Source organism: Spea bombifrons, chromosome 4 (assembly GCF_027358695.1).
Source record: "Spea bombifrons isolate aSpeBom1 chromosome 4, aSpeBom1.2.pri, whole genome shotgun sequence".
Lineage (NCBI taxonomy): Eukaryota > Metazoa > Chordata > Amphibia > Anura > Pelobatidae > Spea > Spea bombifrons.
This window is the reverse complement of record NC_071090.1, coordinates 33,344,653-33,369,894: the sequence shown is the minus strand read 5'-3', so window position 1 is coordinate 33,369,894 and position 25,242 is coordinate 33,344,653. Positions and strand designations below refer to the sequence as shown.

General features: G+C 40.7%; 1 protein-coding gene across 4 annotated transcripts; it reads left to right on the top strand.

The window, feature by feature from the left end:
* The first annotated feature begins 2,836 nt into the window (after window positions 1–2,836).
* Window positions 2,837–22,036, top strand: CSNK1A1 (casein kinase 1 alpha 1). Of its 4 annotated transcripts, none has more exons than XM_053461856.1 (11): window positions 2,837–3,369; window positions 6,166–6,272; window positions 10,001–10,127; window positions 10,372–10,470; window positions 12,972–13,055; window positions 15,219–15,358; window positions 16,429–16,507; window positions 16,886–16,960; window positions 17,209–17,315; window positions 17,689–17,837; window positions 20,973–22,036. In XM_053461856.1, the coding sequence occupies exons 1-11, from the start codon at window positions 3,247–3,249 to the stop codon at window positions 20,978–20,980; spliced, it is 1,098 nt and encodes a 365-aa protein (XP_053317831.1). In that variant the 5' UTR covers window positions 2,837–3,246; the 3' UTR covers window positions 20,981–22,036. The 4 variants fall into 4 exon arrangements, with proteins under 4 accessions (XP_053317831.1, XP_053317833.1, XP_053317832.1 ...); XM_053461858.1 differs by having other exon boundaries at window positions 2,838–3,369; window positions 17,689–17,801; XM_053461857.1 differs by lacking the exon at window positions 20,973–22,036 and having other exon boundaries at window positions 2,839–3,369; window positions 17,689–18,549.
* Window positions 22,037–25,242: the final 3,206 nt, after the last annotated feature.

Sequence of the window (25,242 nt, the reverse complement as noted above, 5' to 3'; positions counted from 1 at the left end):
TTGCCCTCCTACGGCCTCCTCCTCCACGTCTCCTGATGTACTGGCTTGTCTCCTGGTAGCACCTCCATGCTCCGGACACTATGCTGACAGACACAGCAAACCTTCTTGCCACAGCTCGCATTGATGTGCCATCCTGGATGAGCTGCACTACCTGAGCCACTTGTGTGGGTTGTAGACTCCGTCTCATGCTACCACTAGAGTAAAAGCACCACCAGCATTTAAAAGTGACCAAAACATCAGCCAGGAAGCATAGGAACTGAGAAGTGGCCTGTGGTCACCACCTGCAGAACCACTCCTTTATTGGGGGTGTCTTGCTAATTGCCTATAATTTCCACCTGTTGTCTGTTCCATTTGCACAACAGCATGTGAAATTGATTGTCCATCAGTGTTGCTTCCTGAGTGGACAGTGTGATTTCACAGAAGTGTGATTGACTTCGAGTTACATTATGTTGTTTAAGTGTTCCCTTTATTATTTTGAGCAGTATATATATATATATATATATATATATATATAGGTCTTGGCATATACAAACAATTTTGTATGCTACAAACCAGTAATATTGTATAATTACAATATGTGCATTAATTTACAATTATCAACCTCTAATTTCCAGCGGAAGCGATGACGCAGCAGCGGAAGTTATGAAGCAGCACTGCTAAGGAATGCAGAATGTGTGGGATACACTGGAGACTTCTAATTAACAAACCTGTTTGTGTAGTGTACGAAGTTATCTGGGACACAAGGGAAAACGCAACCCAAAATCATTGCGGATGTAATACAACAAAATACGTTGTTGACCAGAGAGCAATGAAAAGCTTTATTTTTTTTTCCTTGTGAGTTATTTTAGTATAGTGAGCAGCTGCATCCAGAAAATCACCCCGTGTACTATTCTTAAAAAAAAAAAAAAGACAGGTGTTCAGAAATGCAACTTTTGTTTGCTTTGCAAAACTGAAGAAGTGTATTTTTCTTATTTTAAGTCATGCCTGATCTTTGGCAACAGAAAACATGCACATGTCCTATCGGGAGACAATGTCTCAATACAAGGCCGCAAGTGCAATATATCATGTTATATTGGCGCTATTGTTGTCCTAATGACTAGAGTGAACAGGTCTGCCTTTAACCCCTTAAGGACAATGGGCAGTCCCTAAACCCATTGAAAACAATACATTTTGAGCCCGTACATGTACGGGCTTTGTCATTAAGGGGTTAAGTTGGTACATTCATGGAAATGCATCCTGTTAGACTTAATTCAATAGATGCCATGGCCATTTGTAGCAAAATATGTGGGCTGCCTTCTCAAGATCAACAGCACTGAGTATCCTTAACAGAAATGCCATAGTAGAGGGGGGTCCCTAAAGACTAGGCTTTTTGATGTATGTTGGCTGGCGTTATGGCCATTATCTCCCCTCTCCTGAGTTGGACCAAGAAGATCCAGCTCTCCCTTGGCCTTTTGGCTCCTTAAGGGAGTGTGGCTCCAGAAGAATACTATGGACCAGGTGATCCTCAGTGGCATTAAACTATTCAGTCACCTTCATCATTCAACATTGGCAAAGCACGATATGTCAGGCTTCTGATTAGTTTTGCTTGTTGCCTGATGGATGGTGCCATTCCTATACCTGAGTGTGAACTTTCCATACTTCTAGGTGGCTTGTCAAGCTCTTACCTATGGCTAGCAGAATGTCTTTATTTGAAGGTTTAGAAACCGTTCTCTTTATGTTTGAATATCAATGGAAAATAAACAGTGGTTTAATGGACAATAAAGCACTTTTGTATTAGTGGAGGTGATTTAATTTACTTGACACTAGGAGAAGGTGACAAATTAGGGTCTCTTAAAGCCTAACACAAGTACCATCAGTGACCATGCCCTGGACCACTAATGCTTGGGATTGTCCAATGCTGCCCTTTCTCCTAGGGGGTAAACATAGGAAGCCTTGCAGATAAATGCCCCGAGTACCAACATCCCCAGGCCTCTCATTATAGGCAGATAAAAAGGACGCTGCTGTAATCCTCTTGTAAGCTGACTGAATGACGTTTCCAAGCATGCGTCACAACTCAATACGGCCCAACCCAGTTGCCCGGAGGACAAGGAGCGGCTGGTTACCAAGCGTCAACGCCTGGTTACACCTGTGAGCTGTAGCTACAGGTTCCCCTCCCTTGCTAGCAACGCGCCGCCATCTTGTCCTCGGGAAGCTGTGGTGAATTTACAAAACAAGAAGCCATTTTGTTTCATTCCCGCGTCACCGGACGGACCGCTGACTGCGGCTACGATACCCGATCGCGTCTAACACCTACCCTATAGTTTGTTGTTTCTGAATAAAAATTAACAGCGGCAAAGGCGTGACCAAACAAAATAATGATGTGGTATTTAAATCGACATATATAAATCATAATTGCGTGTATTACGCCTCAAAGTATTCAACTAAAGCTATTAAATAAGTGGGGTTTATATTTACTTCAGGATACTTCGAGGGTGCCCCAATAAAAAATGGCGCATACGTAGGATTCGGGCCAGCGATCGGTCTGAAGTTCTAAACACTAGATACAGAATCGCACACAGACGCATGTTCTACAACGCGTCTCCACAATTATAGCGTGACGCCCATTTTCTGGGTGTCTTGTGAGCCGTGTTACTCTACTTTATTTGGCTCCATTTATACCGCTCTTTTGCGGCGACGCAGGTAGATCAGTGATTTGTTTACATTGGGTCTCTTTAATTGTAGAGAGCCAGTTGGAAATCACATGAGAGATCGGCTGTTTAGTAACGGCCTGTGACGCGATAGTTCCACCCTCTATGGTTGTCTCCCCTCTAGCTCTGTACCCAGTCTGCACCGCGCTTGCGGAGGAGGGCATTTTGTGGCGAGGAAGACTAAACGGGGGGAGCAGGAAGGAGATATCACAAGATGGCGGCCTGAGGAGGAACGGAGGGGCTGCGGCTGTTAGGAAGGGAAAATACTAGGTAGAGCCCGGGAGAGCTTGGGGTATTCTGGGCTCTATTGATCCACACTCCGCTTCTATAGTGGGTCCCGGGCCAGCGAGAGTGAAGGGAGTGTGCGTTACACGATAGAGGTTCCCCCGTGACCTCGGACCGAACAAAGGACCCCGTTTATAGGAGCGGGGCGGCCGACGTACGGGCTTTTCCCCTCCTGCCCTAGCCGTGTACAGTGCTCTCTTCTCTGGGTATCTACCCTTCTTAGGCTCGGTTTTCTTGATATCTGGGGTCTCGATACCTCGTCATACCCGGGATCATGGCAAGCAGCAGCGGCTCCAAAGCCGAGTTCATCGTTGGAGGAAAATACAAGTTGGTGCGGAAGATCGGCTCTGGATCCTTCGGCGATATCTATTTGGCAATCAACATCACGAATGGCGAGGTAATATCCCGCAGGGGCCCGCGGCCTTCCGCCATTGTACCGCCCTCCGCTTTCCGAAGCGGAAAGGATTGTTTTATTGCCGCATGGGCTAGTGGTTCTTCTAGCCATGCATAGTATTGTATATTTTAATGTGCTAATCTGGGCAGGAATATATCCTGAGAGCCGGCGCCATTATGAAGGCTGTAATAGCCATGGCTACCTGGCTAATGGAATGTGCCCAGTCGTGTATTATTGATCTATTGTTTTATATAGCGCCATCAAATTCCGTAGCGCTGAAAATTACTATCCTTATTACTACCCGCACTTTCTTACATAGAAGCGCATTGGGCTCTATTCACTTGTTTCAACTCCTATCTAACCCATAACGAGCCTCTACTGTAGGATAAGCCTGGCTGACCCATGTATAGTTAAACCGGCAAGGTTGCTTCTGTCTAGTCACACGTTAGATTATACACTATGCAGGGTCAGCTCAGCCCTAGCTGGAAAAACCTGCCGTGTTGGTCCTTTGTAACGAATAGTGATGCGAGTTAGTGAATAGACCCCTGACGTTTAATAGCCATTCTTCCTAGTTCAGCGCAGCCTTGTCTTGCTGCTACTGTTAACTATAAGTTATGTATATTGCATGCTTTGGAACGCTGACGATCTTTATATCCTTCACGTATTACACACTTTGGGTTATCTGCGTAGGTGAAGTAACTTTGCCGCAAGGTTTTCACCTATGCCGTTTCATGGGCTTGGAATGTATTCTCATCCATGCCGCAGGCGAGAGAGCATATTGATAAACACTTGGACTTTCTAACGTTGAGGCTTAACCTCATTAGCCCTTCTTGTAGGCTCATATTGGAGCCTGAAGCTTTACCCGTTTCTTTAATCAGAAAATGTCTTCTGCGTGGAGCTGCTCTCCACCAAACCATTAGAGGCTCTCGTTGTCAACCATGTCCTTCAGGTGGCCGCTTTGTCTTTATGCCCCGGCTTCCATTCGATTTTTCTAGCCTTAGTGTTGTAATTGCTTTTCCCTATTGAATGGATTTGCAAATATATTATGCATCATTCATACGCATCTACGAACAATTACCCAAGCATTCCACATCTCCTTTCAAGGGAATGGGACAGAGGAACACGCTTGTAGTGGAACTCCAGCCACACACTTCTGGGTTTTGTCTTCACACACATATTGAACAGTTCTAGTTTTTCTTTTGACTTGGCTCGATAAGGAGCCAGGATATTGGGCTACTAAATCATACTGCCTTGTGGTAAACCATGTAATGGCTCAGTCTCAGTAATCCAGCCTGACACTGACTAGTGGATGACTATGGAGGAAATTATTTAACTTGTATAAGCAGGGCTTCGTTAGCATTCCCATACGTAATAAAATCGCTGAATGGCATCCAATGTATCTCCATGGCTTAGTGACGTTTATTGGAACAATATGAGCCAAAACCAAGCTTTTTCTAATCTGTATTACCATATAAAGCTCTGTATTCCGAAGCAGCCGCTCTTATGTGGGACTTCCCTCTAGCTATATGTGGCGAAACATACTCTGCCTGCCATGTTGGTTTATTCCAAAACAACCCAATCCTCCAAACCATTTCACATTCTTTTTGCTGTGTTTCCCATTGAAGATCTGTTAATGAACAAACTATCAGTGTTTGTCTGGTTGTGTAGGAGGCAATCTCTAGGGTTACCTTAAGGTGCCGGAATAGCTTTTGATCACAGGCTGGCTCAGGTAGGGTTTGTGTGATTAGCTACAAGGGAGAGCTCTGGTTCAGAAGAACTTCCAAAGGATGCCTGCAGTAAATGATAATGGAGGCACAAGCCCAAATTTCTTGCTTCTTTACAGTGCCACCCAGTTTATTCTATGTGGCACTGTCTTGGACTACAGAAAGGTTCTCACATTTTGAGTTTTGAATGAAAACATCTCTGTAGGAGTCACTAGATGTAACTCGGCAGGTTTCACAGACCCGATATTCTCAGGTCTGTTTGTCCATTAGTTTCCAGGTTTTGAGACTTCTCATCTCTCCTTTGTGAAACTTGGTACAATAGGCTGCTACTTGAACCTACCCGCACCTCTCCTTCCCCACAAAGAAGGTGCGCGTTCAATCTTGACTTTCAGGCCGCGGATGGATTGTGGCAGCAGACAAAGAAGCTTTGATAACTGACAATGTGCATACACACACACACGTCACCACTAGATCTATACTCCTTTAAGTACCCCCTCTGACCGTACATCATATCTGCCCGAAGATGGGATGTCCTAAAGCTGTTGCTGGGTATTGGAATATGCATAATCCATACAGTGTATTAAGAGGACATCAGGATGTATCCTAATCTCTTGTGTCTCAAAATGTATTCGGCTGTCTCCTTAGCCGTCCCAATGGTGCAACGCTTGATGTAATAAACTCCTAGGAAGCATAGGGCGAGCCAGAACTTGTTCAGCTCTGCTGAATAAGCGCCTTAAAAAAAAAAATCACCATTTCAAGTAGGGATCTTCCAGTCCATCCTGCAATGGATTTTTAAGTGAAGTATGGTGTTCAGCCGTGTGAGTTTGTATTTACTCTCTGGATGACCGCATGGCTTGTTTCCAACCTGTGTAGACCATGACCATTAATGAAACTAGATCAGCTTGCTCTATGTTCATACCAGAGTGTGTAGTGTTACGGTTCTGTTGTAAAGTATGCTTATAGCTTTCCAGAAGAAACCCACCCAGACCTGGAGCCTTTATCATAACTGTAGTATCTGCACGATCACCTGCATATAATCTTGCTTTGCTGACTATTCTCCATCTTGTTCCTACAGGAGGTTGCTGTGAAGCTGGAGTCGCAGAAAGCCCGTCATCCTCAGTTGCTCTACGAAAGTAAACTCTACAAGATCTTGCAAGGGGGAGTTGGCATCCCACACATCCGGTGAGGAATAACTTTCCCCTTAAATTACTTTGGCCCATGTTTATATTTACTCTTTCACAGCTGTCTGGAGTGAACAAATGTTTGGACAGCTTAAGAGATAACGATTATTGGCCCTTTTTTTGCTCTTTTCGCCACTATTATGTTTTTATGATAAATTCCTGTCATTGTATGATGTCACATGGTGTCTCCATTAGTTTGCACGGTTGCTTGGCTATTTAATTGTATAGTTCTCTCTGGTACCTGACTGTGTATCCTGACCAGGGTTTGGGTAAAAGTATCTAGGCCCTTTATTTTAGACACACAGCTCCCCAAGCTAGAATCTCTACTAGGATCGGATACCATGCTTAAGTAATTCCAGTGTTAATTATTAAATATTTAAATTCCGCTATTCATTATGAAGGGCATGCCCTGACATGTTTAACTTCAAAAGAATGGCAGTGTTGGCTTTCTCTAAAGCATAGCTAAGTTGTGAACACAATACTCTTATGCCAATACAGACATATCTTGTGTGTGTGTATATTTCTTTTTTTTGAATAAGCATACAAAATCTTTATGAATGATAGCATTGATCTCTGCATCTCCAGGCGTCTGATTTCGAGAGCGTGATTTGCTATGTAACTTAAATTTCTCAATTAAAAACTGTCCTTTGATACGGTTTGAATCCAGCCGGTAAATAGATTGCAGGAAGCCTTTTGGGTTTGAGTGACCACCGTTTCATGACTGTCTCCCGTGTGTCTGATCTTTGCTCCCCCGGGATTATGCGGACGCGTAGCACGGATGCTGCGTTAGGCAATGAGTCAGCTAGTGGGGCCTTTACTTGAAAAGCCATTAATTTGTTAATGCAGCAAGCAAACAAAATGCCCTGTAATGCCTTCCATGCGTGAGAGTAACACCGAGGCCACAGCTCGGATAACACACTGGGGAACTACTTTATATTAGCAAATATCCAAGTCTGTTCTATATCACGCTTATGCCTTTTTCATTTTTGCCATCTGCTTATTTACATATAATATGCAATGTTTCTGATTAGTAAAGGTTACTAACTGTAAAGCCGACTTTCATTGGAGTCATTAATACAATAACTGTATTGCACAATATATGAAATTAGACATTCTCTAGGATTTCTAGCAATTCCATGCTTATGAATCTGTGTTGAATTAATTAAGTTGGCGTCTCTTGGTGATTACTGACTCTGTTCCGATGATATTTCTTTTTGAATGTTAAACTTGTCCAAAGCTTTATTTGTAGGACTGGGTCTGTTCAGTTAGCTTAGACTATCGTTATCGCGTGCATGCCCTCGATACCCAGCTCCCACAAACACTGTGTACTCACACCCGCAGTCATGCACAGCGCTGACATACATATTCAGTGTTTGCCGAGTATCTCTGATGTTTAGCCTTGTTCATTTGATTTAATGTTTTAGAAAGGAATCCCACCAGTGTCGGGATTTAAATGCTTTCATGGTGGCTGCTGATAATGTCAGATAGTGGAAGTGGCAGGTACCAATGTGACCAAGGGTGCGGAGGATATATTGTATATAATGTGTGCATTCCAAGCCCTGAGGCATGTTTGGGGGTACAAATGACCCTACCGCCAAGCATGTAGTTTAGTTTGGGATTCGGAACTGGTCCTGTGCCAAGACTGCCCGCTGCACTGGTATCTAGTCATATGATTCTCATTAAGCTGCTTCCAGTCGCTGTGGGTTGCTAGATGTATACATTTATTTTTTTCGGAGGGAAGTATCTGCCTTTTTAAAAATATGCTATTTTAATTCCTACTCCGGCAAAGACACTTTGGGTAATGATAGATGACCTACTCCAATGTGGTCCATATTCTCGTTTATCATATTGCTTTATGCGTGTGATACAAACTGAATCCTGTGAATATCCGTGCAATAAATGAACTTAAAACATTTTAAGTTTCATCTGCTTTTTGTGATAATGCATGTTTTTTTCTACTTATTTAGAACATTGTAAACCTTTCTGGTAATCGTATCAATAGGTTTTAGCCACGGGTGAAATGTCAGAACAGTGAAAATGTGGTTATCCAGATACTTTCATAAGGTTTTCACTCTTTGAGGGTTAGCCACCCTGTGCCAATTCAAACAGAAACTTCCCGCAGCCTGGCGTTAGAACGTAATGTAGCGTCACATCCCGTCTGTGGCTTTTTTGGATCTTGTCTCGTAAGTTGTTACGACACTTGCTGCTGAGGCAACATGCTACCGATACCAGAAAGTCTGAGCGGCTTCCGTGGGAGCTTCGAGCAGAACTAGATGTCTAAATCAATGCTGACCTCTGCTCATTGTGATTCCTTTAGAGGTTTTTACATTAAGTGCTGGGCTCAGGGAAGCTGAGTTTGGGTTGAGCATTATCTTTTCAGTTTCCTGTCTGCCCACCCTTACAAAGGCTGCCTGAACCAACCAGCGGCAAGTGAGCCATAGGGCTGAGATCACTACAATCATTGCCCCAGTTGTGTTAAGGAGACGGGTTACTTTTGTTCACATGTAATGTGTCAATACATGTTGACCGCTTATTTTAATCTGTGAACATGTGTTTAAGTGTGTAGAACTGCAAAATGTTGGATTTTTGTCAAAATTGACAAAAGGTAGGCTTCCCTGGCACCATATTGATTCTCCTATGTGCAGGCTTCTGCTGTAAATGTACAATTAGACACCCCACCACCCCCCACTAGTTGCTGATCTACCTATTCATATGTAAGGGGGCACCCTTGCTAACACATTTTGTATTTTTAAAGGCACGCAATCCTAATACATAGGGAGTATGTATTTTAAAATTGCTTGTACTAAGGTTTTCTAGGTGTTAGACTACATAAGTTTACAAAGACGCTAGTCCATTAAGTTCACGTTATCAAAGAGATTCCTTATTGCATTGACCACAAACTTTTCAAGCGTAAGCCTGAGGAAATTCCTCAATGAGTCTAACATCTTGTCAGTGGGTTCTGACTTTTGCTCCATCGTATGTATATCCGGAAATAGAAACAGAATTTGCCGGCAGATAAGAACCATCTGGTCTGCCCATGGACCCTGGCCGTAATCTATCCTTGCTGGTCTTTCCCTCACTGTATTTGCTTTTGCCACTTCTAATGGGAGACTGTTACATTTATCTGTCACTTGGAAAAGACTTTCCATTAAAGATGGTAGTGTCGATTGTTTTTAGTTAACACTTTATTGTAATTTGGATCAAAACATGTAGTTGAGGCTGTAAGTTCTTTGGACCGCACTGGGTGGATGTAGTGTGTATCTCCCCATCCCCCACTTCCACTTGTAATATGCTTGTTTCTAATGGCCGCTTTTATTATACAAGTGAATAGGTGGGTAGATCCTGTGAACCTCTGGTAATTTGAAGGGTAGGAATACCATAATTGGTTTTTGGGACTCTTTATATGAAGATTAGGACTTCCTGTGTCTGCTGTGCCTTGCATTTTAAGCAGGTTTACACAATTGAATCATTGGTTATTGTAATACAATTTCCAGGTTAGCCCAATAATCTTGAAGCAGAAGGACAATGATTAAGTTTTGCCTTTTTTTTTTTTTTTGTTTTGCCTTGAACTTTTAGTTCCTGCATAATCTTAAATGTTTGTTTAAGCAAATGCTTCAGGCCTTCTGTGTATGTAACTCTTAGGTGTCTAAAACAAACGCCTTAACGTTTATGTCTAACATTTGTGTAGCTCAATGGGGCTTTTTATTTATCTTTTGTTTGTTTTTTTAGGTGGTATGGACAAGAAAAAGACTACAACGTCCTAGTCATGGATCTGCTTGGACCTAGTCTTGAAGACCTCTTCAACTTTTGCTCCCGCAGATTCACAATGAAGACTGTACTAATGTTAGCGGACCAGGTACGTAGCCTTGTCACATGCGGATATTGATAGTCTGCATGGCATGTGTGGCCCTAAAGCTCTGAGCATCTCCTGTCCTCTGCTGAAGTCTACTAATCCTGTAAAGACAACCCCTGCCCCGTTTGTGCTTAAACATGTTAGAGGAAAGTAAACATTTGACTCCAAAACCATTTGTCAGTCTACCCTGGACAGCATTAATCTTTGTGATCACAATTCTTTTGTTTTTTTTTCTTCTTTTCTGTAGATGATCAGTAGAATTGAATACGTTCACACTAAGAATTTTATACACAGAGACATTAAACCAGACAATTTCCTAATGGGCATTGGACGTCACTGTAATAAGGTTGGTTTTAAATATTTTTCTCTTGTGCTTGTAATTCACTTATTAAAATAGGCGTTTATTTTGTGTGCTTTTGATTTGTGTATTAGAAATTTCGAATGTAACATGGATATGAACACCTCACGACGGGTCTGCACTCACGTTTTAGATAATCAGAATTCTCACTAATTCCACATAGTTGGCTTTCTCTAGAATTTTTCATTTTCTGCATGTAACAAGACATGGATGGCGCTATACAAATCAGTCATGTACGGGCTTTGTCATTAAGGGGTTAATTTTACCATTGGCACGGTTACTTAGTCCATTTCATGTAGGTCTATTGTGATAACATCTTCGAGGCGTAGAAGGGCTTCTTTACATGTAATAATGGCCTAACGTATACCTCTAAATTGCAGCATCTCCAGTGAAACATGGCTACAGGGTTTGGTGCCATTGGTTTTGCATGAATTTACAATTTGTTTTGTATTTTTACACCTTGCTCTGTAGCATTACATTTACTGAGTTAACATAACATGCTTCCTTGACAGTGTCTTTGTATAAATCGGGCAGACAGGCAGCAATTGGCAAATCAATAAGCATGCCGTGCGTTGTAATTGTTTTTACCAATAATTCACATGGGGACATTTCTAGTAAACGGTCTGACTAGGGAACAAAATGTACGCCACCTTATTGGAAGCAAGATTGCCAATTGATTTCACTGTGAATTATTCTTTGATTTGTAACAACATATGTTTACCTTCGTTTGCCTGTATGAATGCCAACATGAGGCCAGAACTTGATAAGTCAATTGGAATTCTAACCAAGGTGCTTGGCCCACCTTTAAAACACAGTATTTTTATTTATTCCCCCCCCTTTTGATTTTCTTTAAGAACCGTGGCACAGCTGGCCTAGCCTTGAGTTGACAGGTGAAGCCAATCCCCTTATAGATGCCTTGTTGCACATTTCACACTTTCCTTTTGGCTATGTACGCTTGGAATCTTTGTTATTGCATCGATTGGGTAGACCCACTCACTTACTGTACACAGAACTGCCTCAAACAATTCCACGCTTCTAATCATTTAAACCGTATTGACGCCTTTTGTGATGACAAACTAATGTTCTAGCATATTTTTGGGTATGTTCAGTATATCAACAAGCTCCATCGGGACAAGGCCAATCCAAAGTGGCCGGCGGCCGTGTCTCTCAATGAAATGTAAACTTGTTTATTGCACACGGGGTCATGTAACAGCATAGGATCCATACATCAGATATGTTATAACCAGTTATTCTGTTGTATGGTAAATGCCAGATAGTATTCACAGGAAATTGTAAATATTTTTTTCACAATCCAGGTTTTAAACCCTTAAATGGAATAGAGTGCCTTTAGACTGGCCCAAAGAGCCCCATTGGTGAACTAGTATTCAATAAAATCTTATACCTCCCTTTTTGTTTTTACATTGATTTAAATTTTTCTTTGTCACCCCTAAAGTATACAAGCATATCTCATAATAATCTTAATAGTAATTATAGCCCCCCCTTTCTATAAAGCTCCTTTGTTTTTTTTGGGGGGGTGAGATGATTAGAAGATGTTTGAGGCAGATCTTATGCAGTGAGAGGATCTTACTTCAAAATGCATTGCAGTTCATTCATGTTCTCTAAACGCTAAGCCTTTGGTGACATTGCAACGGGTTTAGGGTTTAGTTTTTCTTCAATCCTAATTTATATATATTACTCTGTTAAAACATGTATACATTCCCTTATTTTCCTGGCATTCTCCCTTTTCCTCCCCTGCAAAATCATCCAGAACCTGGTATTGAATCATGTGCATTAATGTCAGAGACCTGCATTCCCCCATAATTTTAATTTCAGGTGATTCTAAACACCGTTGTACTCCCTATTTTAATTACCATAGTTAATTTTAATCACCTTTCTGTAACTCTAGCATTTTTAAATTATTTTGTAGATTTCAGTTAAGAATTTCTGGTAATCTTGTTCCAGTAGCGTTAAAATGCATATTTGTGTCCCTAACTATTTGGCCTTCAGGAGGGATGACTTCAAATGCCAGATGTTCCACAAAAAACAAAATAAAAAGCCCCGCATGCTTATCACTAATCTTCTCAGGTGACTAAATGCCTTACACCTCTTCCTTACTGAAGATTTCCTACTTTCTTAAATTGGTTGGGGGAGGATAACTCAAGGAAGGTCATTTTGGAGTCCAGTTTTGTTCCGTGTCAAAGTTGGCCCTTCACCAGTCAGATGAAAACAGTCTGAATCTTGCTTTCTGGTGATAAGTCAGCTTGGAGTATCATAACCTCAAATGACCCTTCCTTGTGTTTGCAAACTATTCTGGTGAATAAAATCTGAATTGGTTGGGGCTTAAATCTAGTCACTAGCTGCTTGGTGGAAGGAGGATGGCATTTGACTCCCCTGCTCTTTACCGCCTCGGTGTTGCCTGTCTGCGCCGGCCATTGTTGCAATGTAAGCAATACTGTTTGATGCACTGCCACCCTCTATTGTCTGTCCAGTGTTTAGAATCTCCAGTGGGGAAGAGGAAAAGAAGCATGACTGTTAGTACTTCTCAGGACCCATCTTTCTCAGGATTAAACCAGGTCTGAAAACTGTCTCCTTCTCCAAACTCCACCCCAACTCATGTGCTTTTTTTTATCCTTGTGTATTTTTTTTTTTCTTGCACCTTTCCCCCCTATTTTATTTTCTCTTTACAATCAAATAATTCAGGCCTTGCACAAGCACCTCTTACGTTGGCATTATTCAGACATACTTGGCAAACATGTAACATTACTAAGATGTTTTTCTCCAACTTTTTGCTCATTTTAATGCTGAATGTTTGTATAGAGCTTTGTTTTTGTGTGTGGGTTAATTGTCATGTGTTTTACTTGGACAAGAGCGTGCCTAGAGATCAGGCAAATAAACAATGTATGTCTTGAGACTAAAGTCTCACACACAGAAGCTGTGTATGTACTTTAAAATACTGTGCACCCTGATGCAAAATCATCCCAATGGTGCCCAGCAGACGTTCCCATAAATACTTGGCGAGTCCAGGTGAGCATGCGAATGTCCATCAGACAACGGTGGCATCTATGCTGTTTAGTGGAAATAATGTTTTGGCTTTTAAGCCAACATATATTCAGACCCCAAGATAGTATTGTGCAAATACATAGGTCGAGTGTCATGGAGACCACAAAAACAAGAGGAACCACTACCGTGACATCAATGGGAGCGTGGACCTGGAAGGTTTAATGGAAACCCCAGCCTTCATGCTCACTCCCAACTCTTCCCGCTGAGCCCAGAGTAACTTCACCATAACCTCAGACCTGCTCACCCAACGACTCCAAATCTTCAGTCACTGCCACAAAGCTCTTGGGTTTTAAAAATACCTAAGGAGGCTTCGATAACCCCCTGAACTGCTGAAATTCTTCTAGAACCAATTTTACCCAAAAAAGGGGTAAACAACAAATTAGAAAAACAGTATTAGCGCCAAAATTTGTTTGCATTTAGGACACAGACAGAACTGATTAGTTTAATGTGAGTATGGTAGTCAGTGCAATAACAGGAGAGAACAGGCATAGAACACAGAAAACTTAAACTCCAATAATCTGTGAGATCTCCAGATCTCAGACATAGAACAGTTCCTGTTCTTATAAGAATCACCTTCTTTTGTCTCTTTGGTGTCACCTGTTGTCTAGGTCACCTGCTCTTCTCAGGACTTGTTTTAACTCCAACACCCCCACTGCTTGCCATATTTTCCTATAGTCAACAGGAGCGAATATAAGTAAATCAGTCGTGTAGCGTATTGTGATATGATAATGGAGCAGTTTTGAGTAGTTATGGGTGGTGTTGAATTAAAATGTGACCGGATAGCTTAATTAGGGTCCGGATTAGTTTTAACTAACTAACAAAAGCCATACTATGGATTTCATCCAGCTTGTCAGGTTTATGTATCAATTATCTGGCATGGAAACTGTTACAGATGTACTGTATTCTTTGGCAGCTGGCTTGTAGAGGACCTTCAGAGTCAGCATTTTGCTAAATTGCCCTTGAACCATTGGCTGTGGCAGCGAGGCAGGGCCGCATGACGTTGTCAAAGCTTTCTCCTGTGTCAGCTCATCCCGCAGCCTTAGGGAAATTTCTGTGGTGAAATGCTTAGTTGCCAGCTTTCACTGGGAAATAATGTTGGCGTTTTTAGGACAACAGCCTGTTCTTCCGTGTACATATTTTGAAGTTGTTCTCTTGGCATAAACACTTGTATTGTGGAGCATATATTTCATTGAGGCTACGCCTTAAAACATTAACCTGTAGATTGAATGTGATCTGGTCTTTGTTTTAATCTTACGCTGTGTCTCTATTTACAAGCGCAGTGTAGTAGCGGGTTCGTGGGTCACTGACATCTGTCCACAGCCTGTGCATCGTGACTGTTTAAATGGGAAGTAGCTTTAGGCCTTAAAGACTGATACCAAAAGTAAATTTTTGCTCACATTTAGTGTGTTGCACAACTGTACTGTCATGCGGATACTGATTTCTAAAGCCTGTCCTCAAGAACCACCAATGGATTGTTTTATATAGGCCCTCATTGGAAGTGTGTTTTCTGTTGGTCATTTTGGAACCGTTGTGATCAAACTAACCAGATCGTCCCTGCTTTTTCGTGGATTTGTGTTTTGAATATTTATGGCTACTGCTCCACACCTGTGATGCAGAATATGTGTAAGAACACAGTCACTTATATTTTTCTAATATAATTTACTCTTCTTCCCAAGTTATTCCTTATAGACTTCGGTTTGGCCAAAAAGTACAGAGACAACAGGACAAGGCAGCACATACCCTACAGAGAAGACAAAAATCTAACCGGAACAGCCCGCTATGCTAGTATCAACGCTCACCTAGGAATTGAACAGAGGTAAAGAAGCAGATGACTTTTTCAAAACTAAGTATCGGACTATATGTAGCAAAGCATTACAAAACCGGCGTATACATGAAATATCTGGAACTGATCCTTCACGGTTTAAGTTTTCTGAGCTATAGGGGCCACCGCTTTGAATCTGCATAATTTTATATAAGGCAGTTCTATCCTTGTATGAATAAATTAAAACTTAGTTCCTTGCTCCAGATTGGCATCTTGATTTATCCTTTAGATACATGCCCATTATTGAATCTCTCCTTTGTTTTGTCACTCCAGTGACCCTCCAACTTTGAATTGGAATTGCTCCTTAAATAACACCAGATTGTTGGTGAATTTCCAGTTGCCTTTCTAGCTAATCCTGGCCTAGTAGAATTAGTTATATAATGTGCTGCTTTAACAGTTCTAGTATGTTTCAAACTGTGTGCACTAAAAAAGCTTTTTGTGGTAATGGAAGCTGCCTTGCCCGCCTTCCGAATGCCTGTGTTTACTAAAATACCAGCCCGTTCCCGAGTAATTTGGTTTATTAATAGAAGTCTCGCTGCATGGAAGTGAGCGCATAAGTATGCAGTGAGTGGTTGTAGGGGTTCGCACAGTTGCTTATCTTGCTGTGGGCAGCTGTTCTTAAAGGAATGCTTCTTTCAGTAGTATGGAGTTTCTCCTCCCTCATAAACCACATCACAAAAGCCTGCCCAGGACTTCCCAGAAGTCTGTGCTAGCTCTAGGGCTGGAAACCTCTGTTCCTAAAAACACTGTTCCAAGCCATGCAGTCACAGCTTAAAAATATCCTACCTTTTATCAATAAGTGTTTCAGTGAAGGCTGTCACACCATCTTTTGGCTACTTTGAATTATTTGTCTTGTTACCAAGCGTTGGCTATATACCCATGTATTTATATGGATTAACTCCTATATCTTAAGTTTCAACGGGAAAGCACTTTGGTTTGTAAATGTTGGGGGTTTTATTTATTTTTTTTCTATTATATACACTTAACATGTTTTTAAGTGTATTGATACATTTTCCAGTGCATGACTAGTTCATATAGATATCAATTTTAACTGTATTTTTTAGTCGTCGTGATGATATGGAGTCTCTAGGATATGTGCTAATGTACTTCAACAGAACCAGCCTTCCTTGGCAGGGATTGAAGGTAGGTCATACACTACTACACGATCTTCTGATTAGGCATCACCCAAATAGTCTCCAGGACAGCCAGGGTTGGTGCGTTTCTTATATTAACACATTAGATTGTCCAGCTCTGAGTTAGAACACAATCTTTTGTTACACATTGTATACACCGCTGCCTTTCAGATGAATGTCTGTGCAGCGCACTGTTTTTTTTTTTTGGTTTTTTTTTTACTGGTCCCGATACCGAGCTGACCTTTCTGTCCGCTCATCAGTTTTAATCCCCATGTTTATGTGAAAACAACATAAATTCACTATAAATCCATTTGTCTGTTTTTCCATGTCTGCCGGTTTACACTTGTATTGTACAACATCTTTATATTGTGTACCACATGTTCCACAGGCTGCAACAAAGAAACAAAAGTACGAAAAGATCAGTGAAAAGAAAATGTCCACCCCTGTCGAGGTGCTGTGTAAGGTGAGTGACAGATTAGCCTACAGTTCTGCAGACTAGTGATAGACGTGTAAACTAGTTATCACTCACATGTCCTATTATGTAACACGCAGTTTACTTATACTTGGCTCTTCATTTATCGAGGCTGTTTGAGGCAGCATACCATCCCTTTAAAGTGAGAGAATGGAACACATTACACAGGTAGATGTGTTGAGCACGGCTGGAATGTCTTGTAAGCAGATCATACACGGCAGCAATTTCTTGTTTTACAGGGGTTTCCAGCAGAATTTGCGATGTATCTGAATTACTGCCGCGGCCTTCGCTTTGAGGAGGCACCAGACTACATGTATCTGAGGCAACTGTTCAGGATTCTCTTCAGGTCAGTGTTACACGTGTGATTTAAGATCTGTATGTATGGAACAGTTATCCATCTCTCAAGTGATTAAGAGCTTTATATGTTATGGCTCACGGACATTGTAAATAACTGGACTCTAGTTAGACTTTTCATTCTCCTAAAAAAGCTAATTCAAATACTTGGCTTAGATTGAGATCTGAAGCCACCAAAAACATTAACCATGATCAAAGTTTAAAATGGTTTCTTCTCATGAGATGTCGTATCAATGGCTAATTTGTCCATTCATATATGTACATACATTTTGTCTTTAGAACTATAATATTTGGTCTTTAAGAAGATATCATTGTGGTTTTAATCATCAAATTGTTGCTGATGTGCAATATCTCTCCTCTTCCAGGACTTTGAACCACCAATACGACTACACATTTGACTGGACAATGTTAAAGCAGAAGGCAGCCCAGCAAGCGGCCTCCTCAAGTGGGCAGGGCCAGCAAGCCCAAACCCCCACAGGCAAGCAAACTGACAAATCCAAGAGTAACATGAAAGGTTAGTAGGCAACAACCAAGGGACGTTGCAGAAAAAAAAATATATTCAAACAATTCGGTCATTAATAATAGAGTGTTAGATCAAGGAGGAGACGAAAGCTAATTTGGCTAAAACAAAACAAAAAAAAAATAGCACAAAAATAAAACCCAAAAAGACGTCCTTGGAAAATTTGACTACTAACTTTAAATTTGAATACCCTTATGTATATTTATGGTAATTTCATTTTATGGGATATCTGGTCATCTTAACTGCATCTTTCTCATGGCATTAACTCCCTCTTCCAAATCTGGGGAAACTGTTTCCAGTGGTGTGAATGTGGAATCGTCTGTTCCCATTCCTGGACCTAACACTTGAAGTTTTACGAGAGGCCTAGTCTTCTCTTGACTGACATCTTGCTCTTTCCTTTTAAATTCTTCTGTTGGCAAAGAGATCTGTAACAACCTGCAGGTCCCTTTAATATCAGAAGGCTTTGGGTGTGGTGGTGTGGTTTGTTTTATTCTTCCTGGAAAACTGGAAAATTGTGACAATCCTGCAGTTAATTACCCATTACATATGTATGTCAGACGAGTAAATCCCTCATTGTCTACCAATGAAAACAGATAAGCCCTTTATTAGTAAGATGTGTTTCTTTTAATGGTCACAATTTTTCATTAGTTTTGTCCAGTAATTGGCATGCTTTGCTAAATCAGATTCTACTGCACTGCGTTTAATTGTTCTTGGATTTGTATTGATTTTTTTGTTTTTTTCCTTTCCCCTGAAGTAAAGACCATGTTATCCTTCCTCTACCCCACATCCCCCTCCCCCCACCTTCCTTCAGAGTCAGTTGGCATCAGGTTGAGGATCATAGCTAGCCTGGAACACCTTATTAAACATGTTGCTATCCACAGGTCTGCCAACCGGCCAGTGAAGTACAGTGGAAGCTTCTACGTGGTGGGAGGATATGGAAATCTGAGCAGGGCTGGGAATAATGCAGAACTGTGGTCAGCAGGTGAAGGGGCAAACGCCAGTCTGAGAACGCAGGGGATATATGCTGCACATGTGAAGAGCGGGAACTTCTAGTTTGGAACTGGAGCATGCCTCTTGTGGGGTTTGACAGGCTGTCCTTATATGGATATTAAGCTAAGACAGTCTCAGACGAATAGACCCAGAAACAAACATTTAGAAAACTTGATTTAGATGGGTTTTATATTGTTCAACTTTGTTGGGAGACCCTTGTGAAAGGCTGCAGCAAATATTAAGTGTCTTTCTGTGCGGCTTGCCGCATTTTGCAGGTAATGGTCTATTCAAACGTTAATGGTTGCTGGACCTGTAGAAAAATAAACTATTTAACTCGACATGCTGTCTCAGTGGTGTTAAACAATCACTCCACTGGAGAGCTGCTATTCTTAGCCAGTGTAGAAGCTTGTACGAGAGGTTAAAGCAGTCCTGGGCTCTGCAAGGTTTATTTTAAACTTGAGTGCTGTATCTTATAGCACTTTCTAGGTCTGGCTGTTTTTAGACACACTGGCATCATAGCACCAAGCTTTCCCCTATAGAGCTTCTATCCAAACAGGTTTACCAAAAAAATCTCACGCACGCATTATACTAGGAGTTTGACTGGTTTACAAACCCCAGCAGAGCTACTGAAAACCAATTGAAGTTCTGTGAGAAGTATTGATTCAGTGTCCACCCCTTGCCTCGCCATGTCTATTGAATCTAGTAGAACCAGAACGTTGTATCCCAGCTACCATGTTTGGTTCTTGTGTCCAAGGGTGCAAACAATGCTTTGTGATAGATTTTCTTAGGTCTGCTAAGATCATGCAGTATTTTTATTAAATACCTGTAAACTACATTCATTTTTTGTGATTACATTTACACGCCCGTTGTACTTAATCACTAGAAAGTGTTGGGTATGAGTACAGTATGTTGTAGTGGAACTTAGCATTTTGTTTCAAAGATGCCAGGCTAATCGTTTTAACACATTTTAAAGCAACCTAAGCGGCTCATGAACTATTTGCGCTTCAGAAACTATATGGCACCGAGGTTTTTTATCGTTCTAAGCGGTTACTATAACTTCCTGTGATCACTTGGTGTAGTCTCTCCTTTAGATGCCTGGCATTTTTATATTACCTCTATCTGTTAGGAGTACACACAGCGCATAATCCATGACCTGTTGACATATTTTCTTGATAGCTCCACTGTTGTAATAAAATCTTTAAGGTAGGTGTTGGTTTATCAAGCAAGTCTGTTTTGAGCTTGGCACGGTTTGTAAAACTGTTGGAGCTATATCTTTAGATTGTAATGTTTCATCTAAGATTTTCGTTTGGACTAGATCTCTTTAAGCTTACCTAATTGATATAAGTGAATCAAGAAGCTCGAGTGACGAGGTCAAGAATTCCAGTATAAGATGATGCGCTTGGTGCTATGCTATTGATGCTATTTAGGCTCTGCATATAGCTGTTTCCCCCACATGCAATAAGTAAAGGCCTGAAGGTAGTAGATTAGGTATGTTTCTTGAGTCTGAGTACCAACATGTTCCCCAGACAGTTGCTAAGCTTGGATACAGCAGTTGTGCACCACTTAAGTTTTAGGAAAGTTGAGGATACTGAATGTCAGTATTCATGCTAACATGACTGCATGCGTTATCTCTGCGCCATATACCCTCTGTCAGTTTCACAAGCACTTATTGACAAGCAACAGGTTTTATATACATGAACGGTGAGCAACATTTCACTGGAAGCTTATGGTCTACGTACACCCAACAGATGTAGCTCGTAGATTATACAGCCATGTTAATGCAGAAAGTAGTTAAAGGGTGAACACTGCCAAGACCATAATTTGTCTTCCTTAGTGAATAAATACTTTGAGGAACCCGGTATGTCTGTTACATGTTTTGGATTCTTTTGGGGGGGCTGCTAAGCATTTGTTACGAACCTGTTAAATGGACTGGTCAATTCCATACACCTACATTAATGTCCTGTTGTATAAAGATTTACCCCATCTAGTTTATTCAGTATGTAGACATCTACCCCTCCCCCCCACTCCTTTATTTTCTCTGGTCTTTATTTCCTAGCAACATACTACCCAGACTGAGAATAATGTAAAACCTGTTTTTTCTTTTTTTTTGTTTTGTTTGCTTTTCCCTTTTCCCAACAGGATTTTGAGAACTCAAGAAGCAAATATTGAAGATCCTGGCACGAGCTGGACCCGTCACTCCCTTAAAACATAGAGATTTTTAGTTCATATGTACACTTGACAGTTGTTGTGGGAGACCATTTACTCGGTGTAAAACGGAACTTAATTTCAGTCTGGCTACCGGTGACGTCCGCCATGTCGACTTGTAGCCGCTGGTATTTGTGAATATCACGAAGATTAGTGAAACATGGTGTCCAGTTTTCTATTGCATCCTATTTTTTTTCTCTCCTCTCCCCTGAAAGTTAGGGGCTGGTGGTTCTGATATATTTGGCATTTGACATAGTGGTGGAAGAAATTGTGCATATGCCAACTTTTTTTTTCCCCCCTCCTATGGTTAATCTTTGACTGTACACTGCTTACAGCTTCCCCTGCTCCAGAAGAAAAAGCATGACATGATTTCCTACAGATTGTTGTGATGGCCCATGTATAAAAGAACTGCATTTCCCCCCCCCAGAGTTTTTTTCCTTCACTTATCACATCAACATGTTTTAACTGTACACCTTAGAACATTCTTAACCATTTCATTGTAGACCTCTAGAGTATGCGCTGCAGGTATAAGTGAGTAAATTTGAGATTCTTCATGTTTGTCACCTTGGGTATTATGGTGACCATGTGGTTCCAGATTATTAGGACTGTCTGGCTTCACAGCTCAGTCCTTACAGGATTGTTATAGAAATATTGTGTAATATACCCATAATCTATGCCTATCATTATAATCTGAAACCGTCAAATCCCCCTAATATAACCAAAGATACCAATTTTAGGCAAACAGTACAACTGATTCCTGTGTTTGTGTATTTTATAAGGACATCGTTGACAGTGCAGGACCTGTGTCAGTTTCCTTTATTTTTTTTTTGTAAAAAAAATTAAACTGCAGCATTTGTCATAAACTAGTTAACACCTTAAAAGCTTGTTTAAGTGGCTTAGGAAACTTAATCACTGTAAACACGATCTGGGATATCTTTGTTTTTTATTTTATTTTTTTCGTTCTGTTTGTTTACAAGTTCATTAAAAACTGAAATTGATACCGTTTCTGTAAGACTTAGATTTTTCGCATTCTCAGATAAGTTCAAAGCCGTTAATAACACTTGTTTATTAAAGGTTTTAAAAAAATAGAAGTGGGTTATTTTCGTTCTGACTCGAATTTTATGAATGCAATTTTCACATTGGACGTCCGAAGAATCTCCTGTGTATACGTCAACTCATGAATGTTGAAATATTCAATATAGGAAAGCTTAACAATAATGGTTTCGATAAGCAAAAATATTCTCATAGTATCTGATGTATTTTTCAAACTGAAGACACTGCTTAATCAAGAGAGACCCTAAATCAAGATTTGTAATACTTTAGGTAATAATTCTGACACCATTTATTTTTAATCCCCCCCCCTTGTGCCGTCGAGTGCTTGACCACTTAACAATGGTTTCCTAAGCTCAGGAGATGATCATTCCAAAAATGGAGCTAAAGTATGTGCTTTCAGGTGCATGCAGCTAGTTATCAAGATATTCTTTTGTTTGAAAACTTCTTACCACTGGGACCCTTAATTCAACTCTTTACAATATAATCAGCTGAGCAGTATCCTGATTCCCTTTAGCCGGTTACTATTTGTTTTCCTAGCTCAAAATAAAGAACAAATGCTGAGTAAGACCTCATTGTAATTTTTATGAAACAGTTTATGAAACTACATAAAGATTATCCTTTACATGTTCTGGTTTTTTTTTGTGTTTTGTGGCAATGTAAACTTGTAACCATGGTCAGCTGGATCCTCAATCTATACATGGGCTAAACCTAGAGTTTAGATGAGGATGTACATTCTTTTATATTTTTGCTCTCAATTTACATGAAATCTCTAAATGGCCTTGTTTCTGTGGTGTAGTTTGCTAGTCTTCCCCTGATAAGCTATGCATGGTTCATAATGTGTGATCCTGGAGACAAGTAACCAATCTAAACCATGATGGATATTGGTAAGTTTGTCAGTTAACAGCCTTGAGCCAAAAATGATTATGGCTGTATACCACATGGCAGAAATGGATGCACGCTAAGGAGACTAAGTTATGTGAATGTATGTGTGCGCACATACGCAAAAGTTTTAGAGCCCCTGACCGCTACACCCACATGGAATGTTATGTCTTTGCATTATACATAACATACATAACGTATATTAATATGTAGTAGTAACTCAACTCTTCTAGGAAGGCTTGCCACAAGATTTTGTAGTGTTTCTATGGGAATTATTGCCCGTTCATCCAGTAGATCATTTGTGGTGTCAGGCACTGATGTTGGATAAGAAGGCCTGGCTCGTAATCTCCATTCCTCACAAATCCTCCATTTGGCTGAAGGGGCACAAATTCTAATGTAACATTTGGTGGAGGAGGAATAAAAATCTGAGGTGGTTTTTAGGTTTGGGGCTAAGCGCTTAGTTCCAGTGAATGGAAATGCCCATTTTCTATTCCAACACGAGGGTGCCCGTGTGCACAAAGGTATGGTTTGATTGGAAGGAACCCAAGTGGCCTGCACAGAGCCCTGACCTTGACCCCATTGAACACCTTTGGGAAGAATTGGAATGCTGAGTGTGAGCCAGACCTAGTCAAACATCAGTCCCTGACTTCACAGAGACTGATGTCCCTGTTTGATGAATGGGTTTGAATTTCCAGACACATTTCAACATATTGTAGAAAGGCTTCCCAGAAGGCTGCAACTCCATATTAATGCTTATGGTTTTGGAATAGGATGTCCATCAAGCTCGTATGTCCACATGCATAGATTGTGTTTATTGGTTGTAAGTATTGAACTGGGTAATTATTTTGCAAGTACAATGTTTGCATGTTTTGGAAGATGCTGGAAGTCATGAAAAAGGGTATAGAGATCTCTAATTATATAGTGCCATTGATGGTTTTAATTACATTGTTGTACTAAAATGATTCTATGGACCTATGCAAATCTGTGTAGTTCAAAGCATGTTTGCAGAATTGAGTCAGAAGATAAACCGTTCAACACAACCTTTAAGGTTTTATTTTATATTTAAGCAACTACTGTGCCACTTTTCTCTCCCTTTTTCATTAATTGTAAGTGCCACGAAGAACAAGAGTAGTCCCTGAGGCCAGTGTCTTAGTACTCTGGACTTGACACCAAATGTACTTAAGAAGCAATGAGACACATTTTGCCTTCGCATGCTCCTGTTGGAGTACCTTGCACAAATGAGAAGTGTCATTTGAGTTTTAAATGCTCCAAGTGTTCTAAATTATGAAGTTAAACAAAAAATAACTTTTCCGTGTGTAGATCAATCTGTATGAAAGCTTATGTGAAAAAAATTGAAGCAAGTCTAAACTGACTGTTACGTCCAGTAAGGCCAAAGGGTATCTGTCCCTGTCTGATTTTGTATATCTTATCCCTGAGGGTTATTTTGTTTTAAGAAATCTCTGCAACATCCAATGCTCAATGTAATGATCCCCTTCAGCACAAAAACTGGTTCTATCATTAATTACTGTAATAAAATGCCTTCTGAAATGGATTCATAGAATCATGGAGGAATTTTGGCCTGCCCTCTGAAGAACTCCAACTATTAGTTGACTTTAAAGCACAAGAGCTTTGTTTCAGATTATGCCTCATCTCAATGTGATTTAGGATTCTATAGCTTTAGAATTTTATTTCTGAATGAAATGAGGGTGGACTCATCTTCTGCTGGGGGGGGGGCAGACACTTGATGCAAAGAAGAATGTATGGTTTCTCCAATGATGGTAAGTTGTCCAGGTCAGTTTGCAACAAACTCAGTTTTCAAAACAGCCACATAGGCCCCTCATTAGCTTAGTAAGGGAGGGCCGATCTGAAGCCTCTAGCTCAGGTATTTTTTTTTGGTCTATTTTTACACTAACCGAATTTGATGGCAGATAAGAACCATCCGGCCTATCTACCCTGCCCATGTTGTGAAGACAATCAGTCCTTGGTCTTGTCTTAGATTCAGGATAGTTGTATGCCTTGCTTATGTATGTCTAATTGCCTTTTCTGTAATTAGCCTCTGCCACTTCTGATGGGAAGTATTTATCTGCCACCATCTTGGTAATGTATAAAAAAAATGTTCTCCATAAGGCACTACTATAAGTCGATACATTTGTCTAGCAAATTGAAAGCAGAGCCCTGTGTAAGAAATCAGTATACAGCTGCTAGAAACATATATGGCAAAAATACATTGGTGAAATTGTTTTGAAGTAATACAACAAAGGGGGTGTTGGAG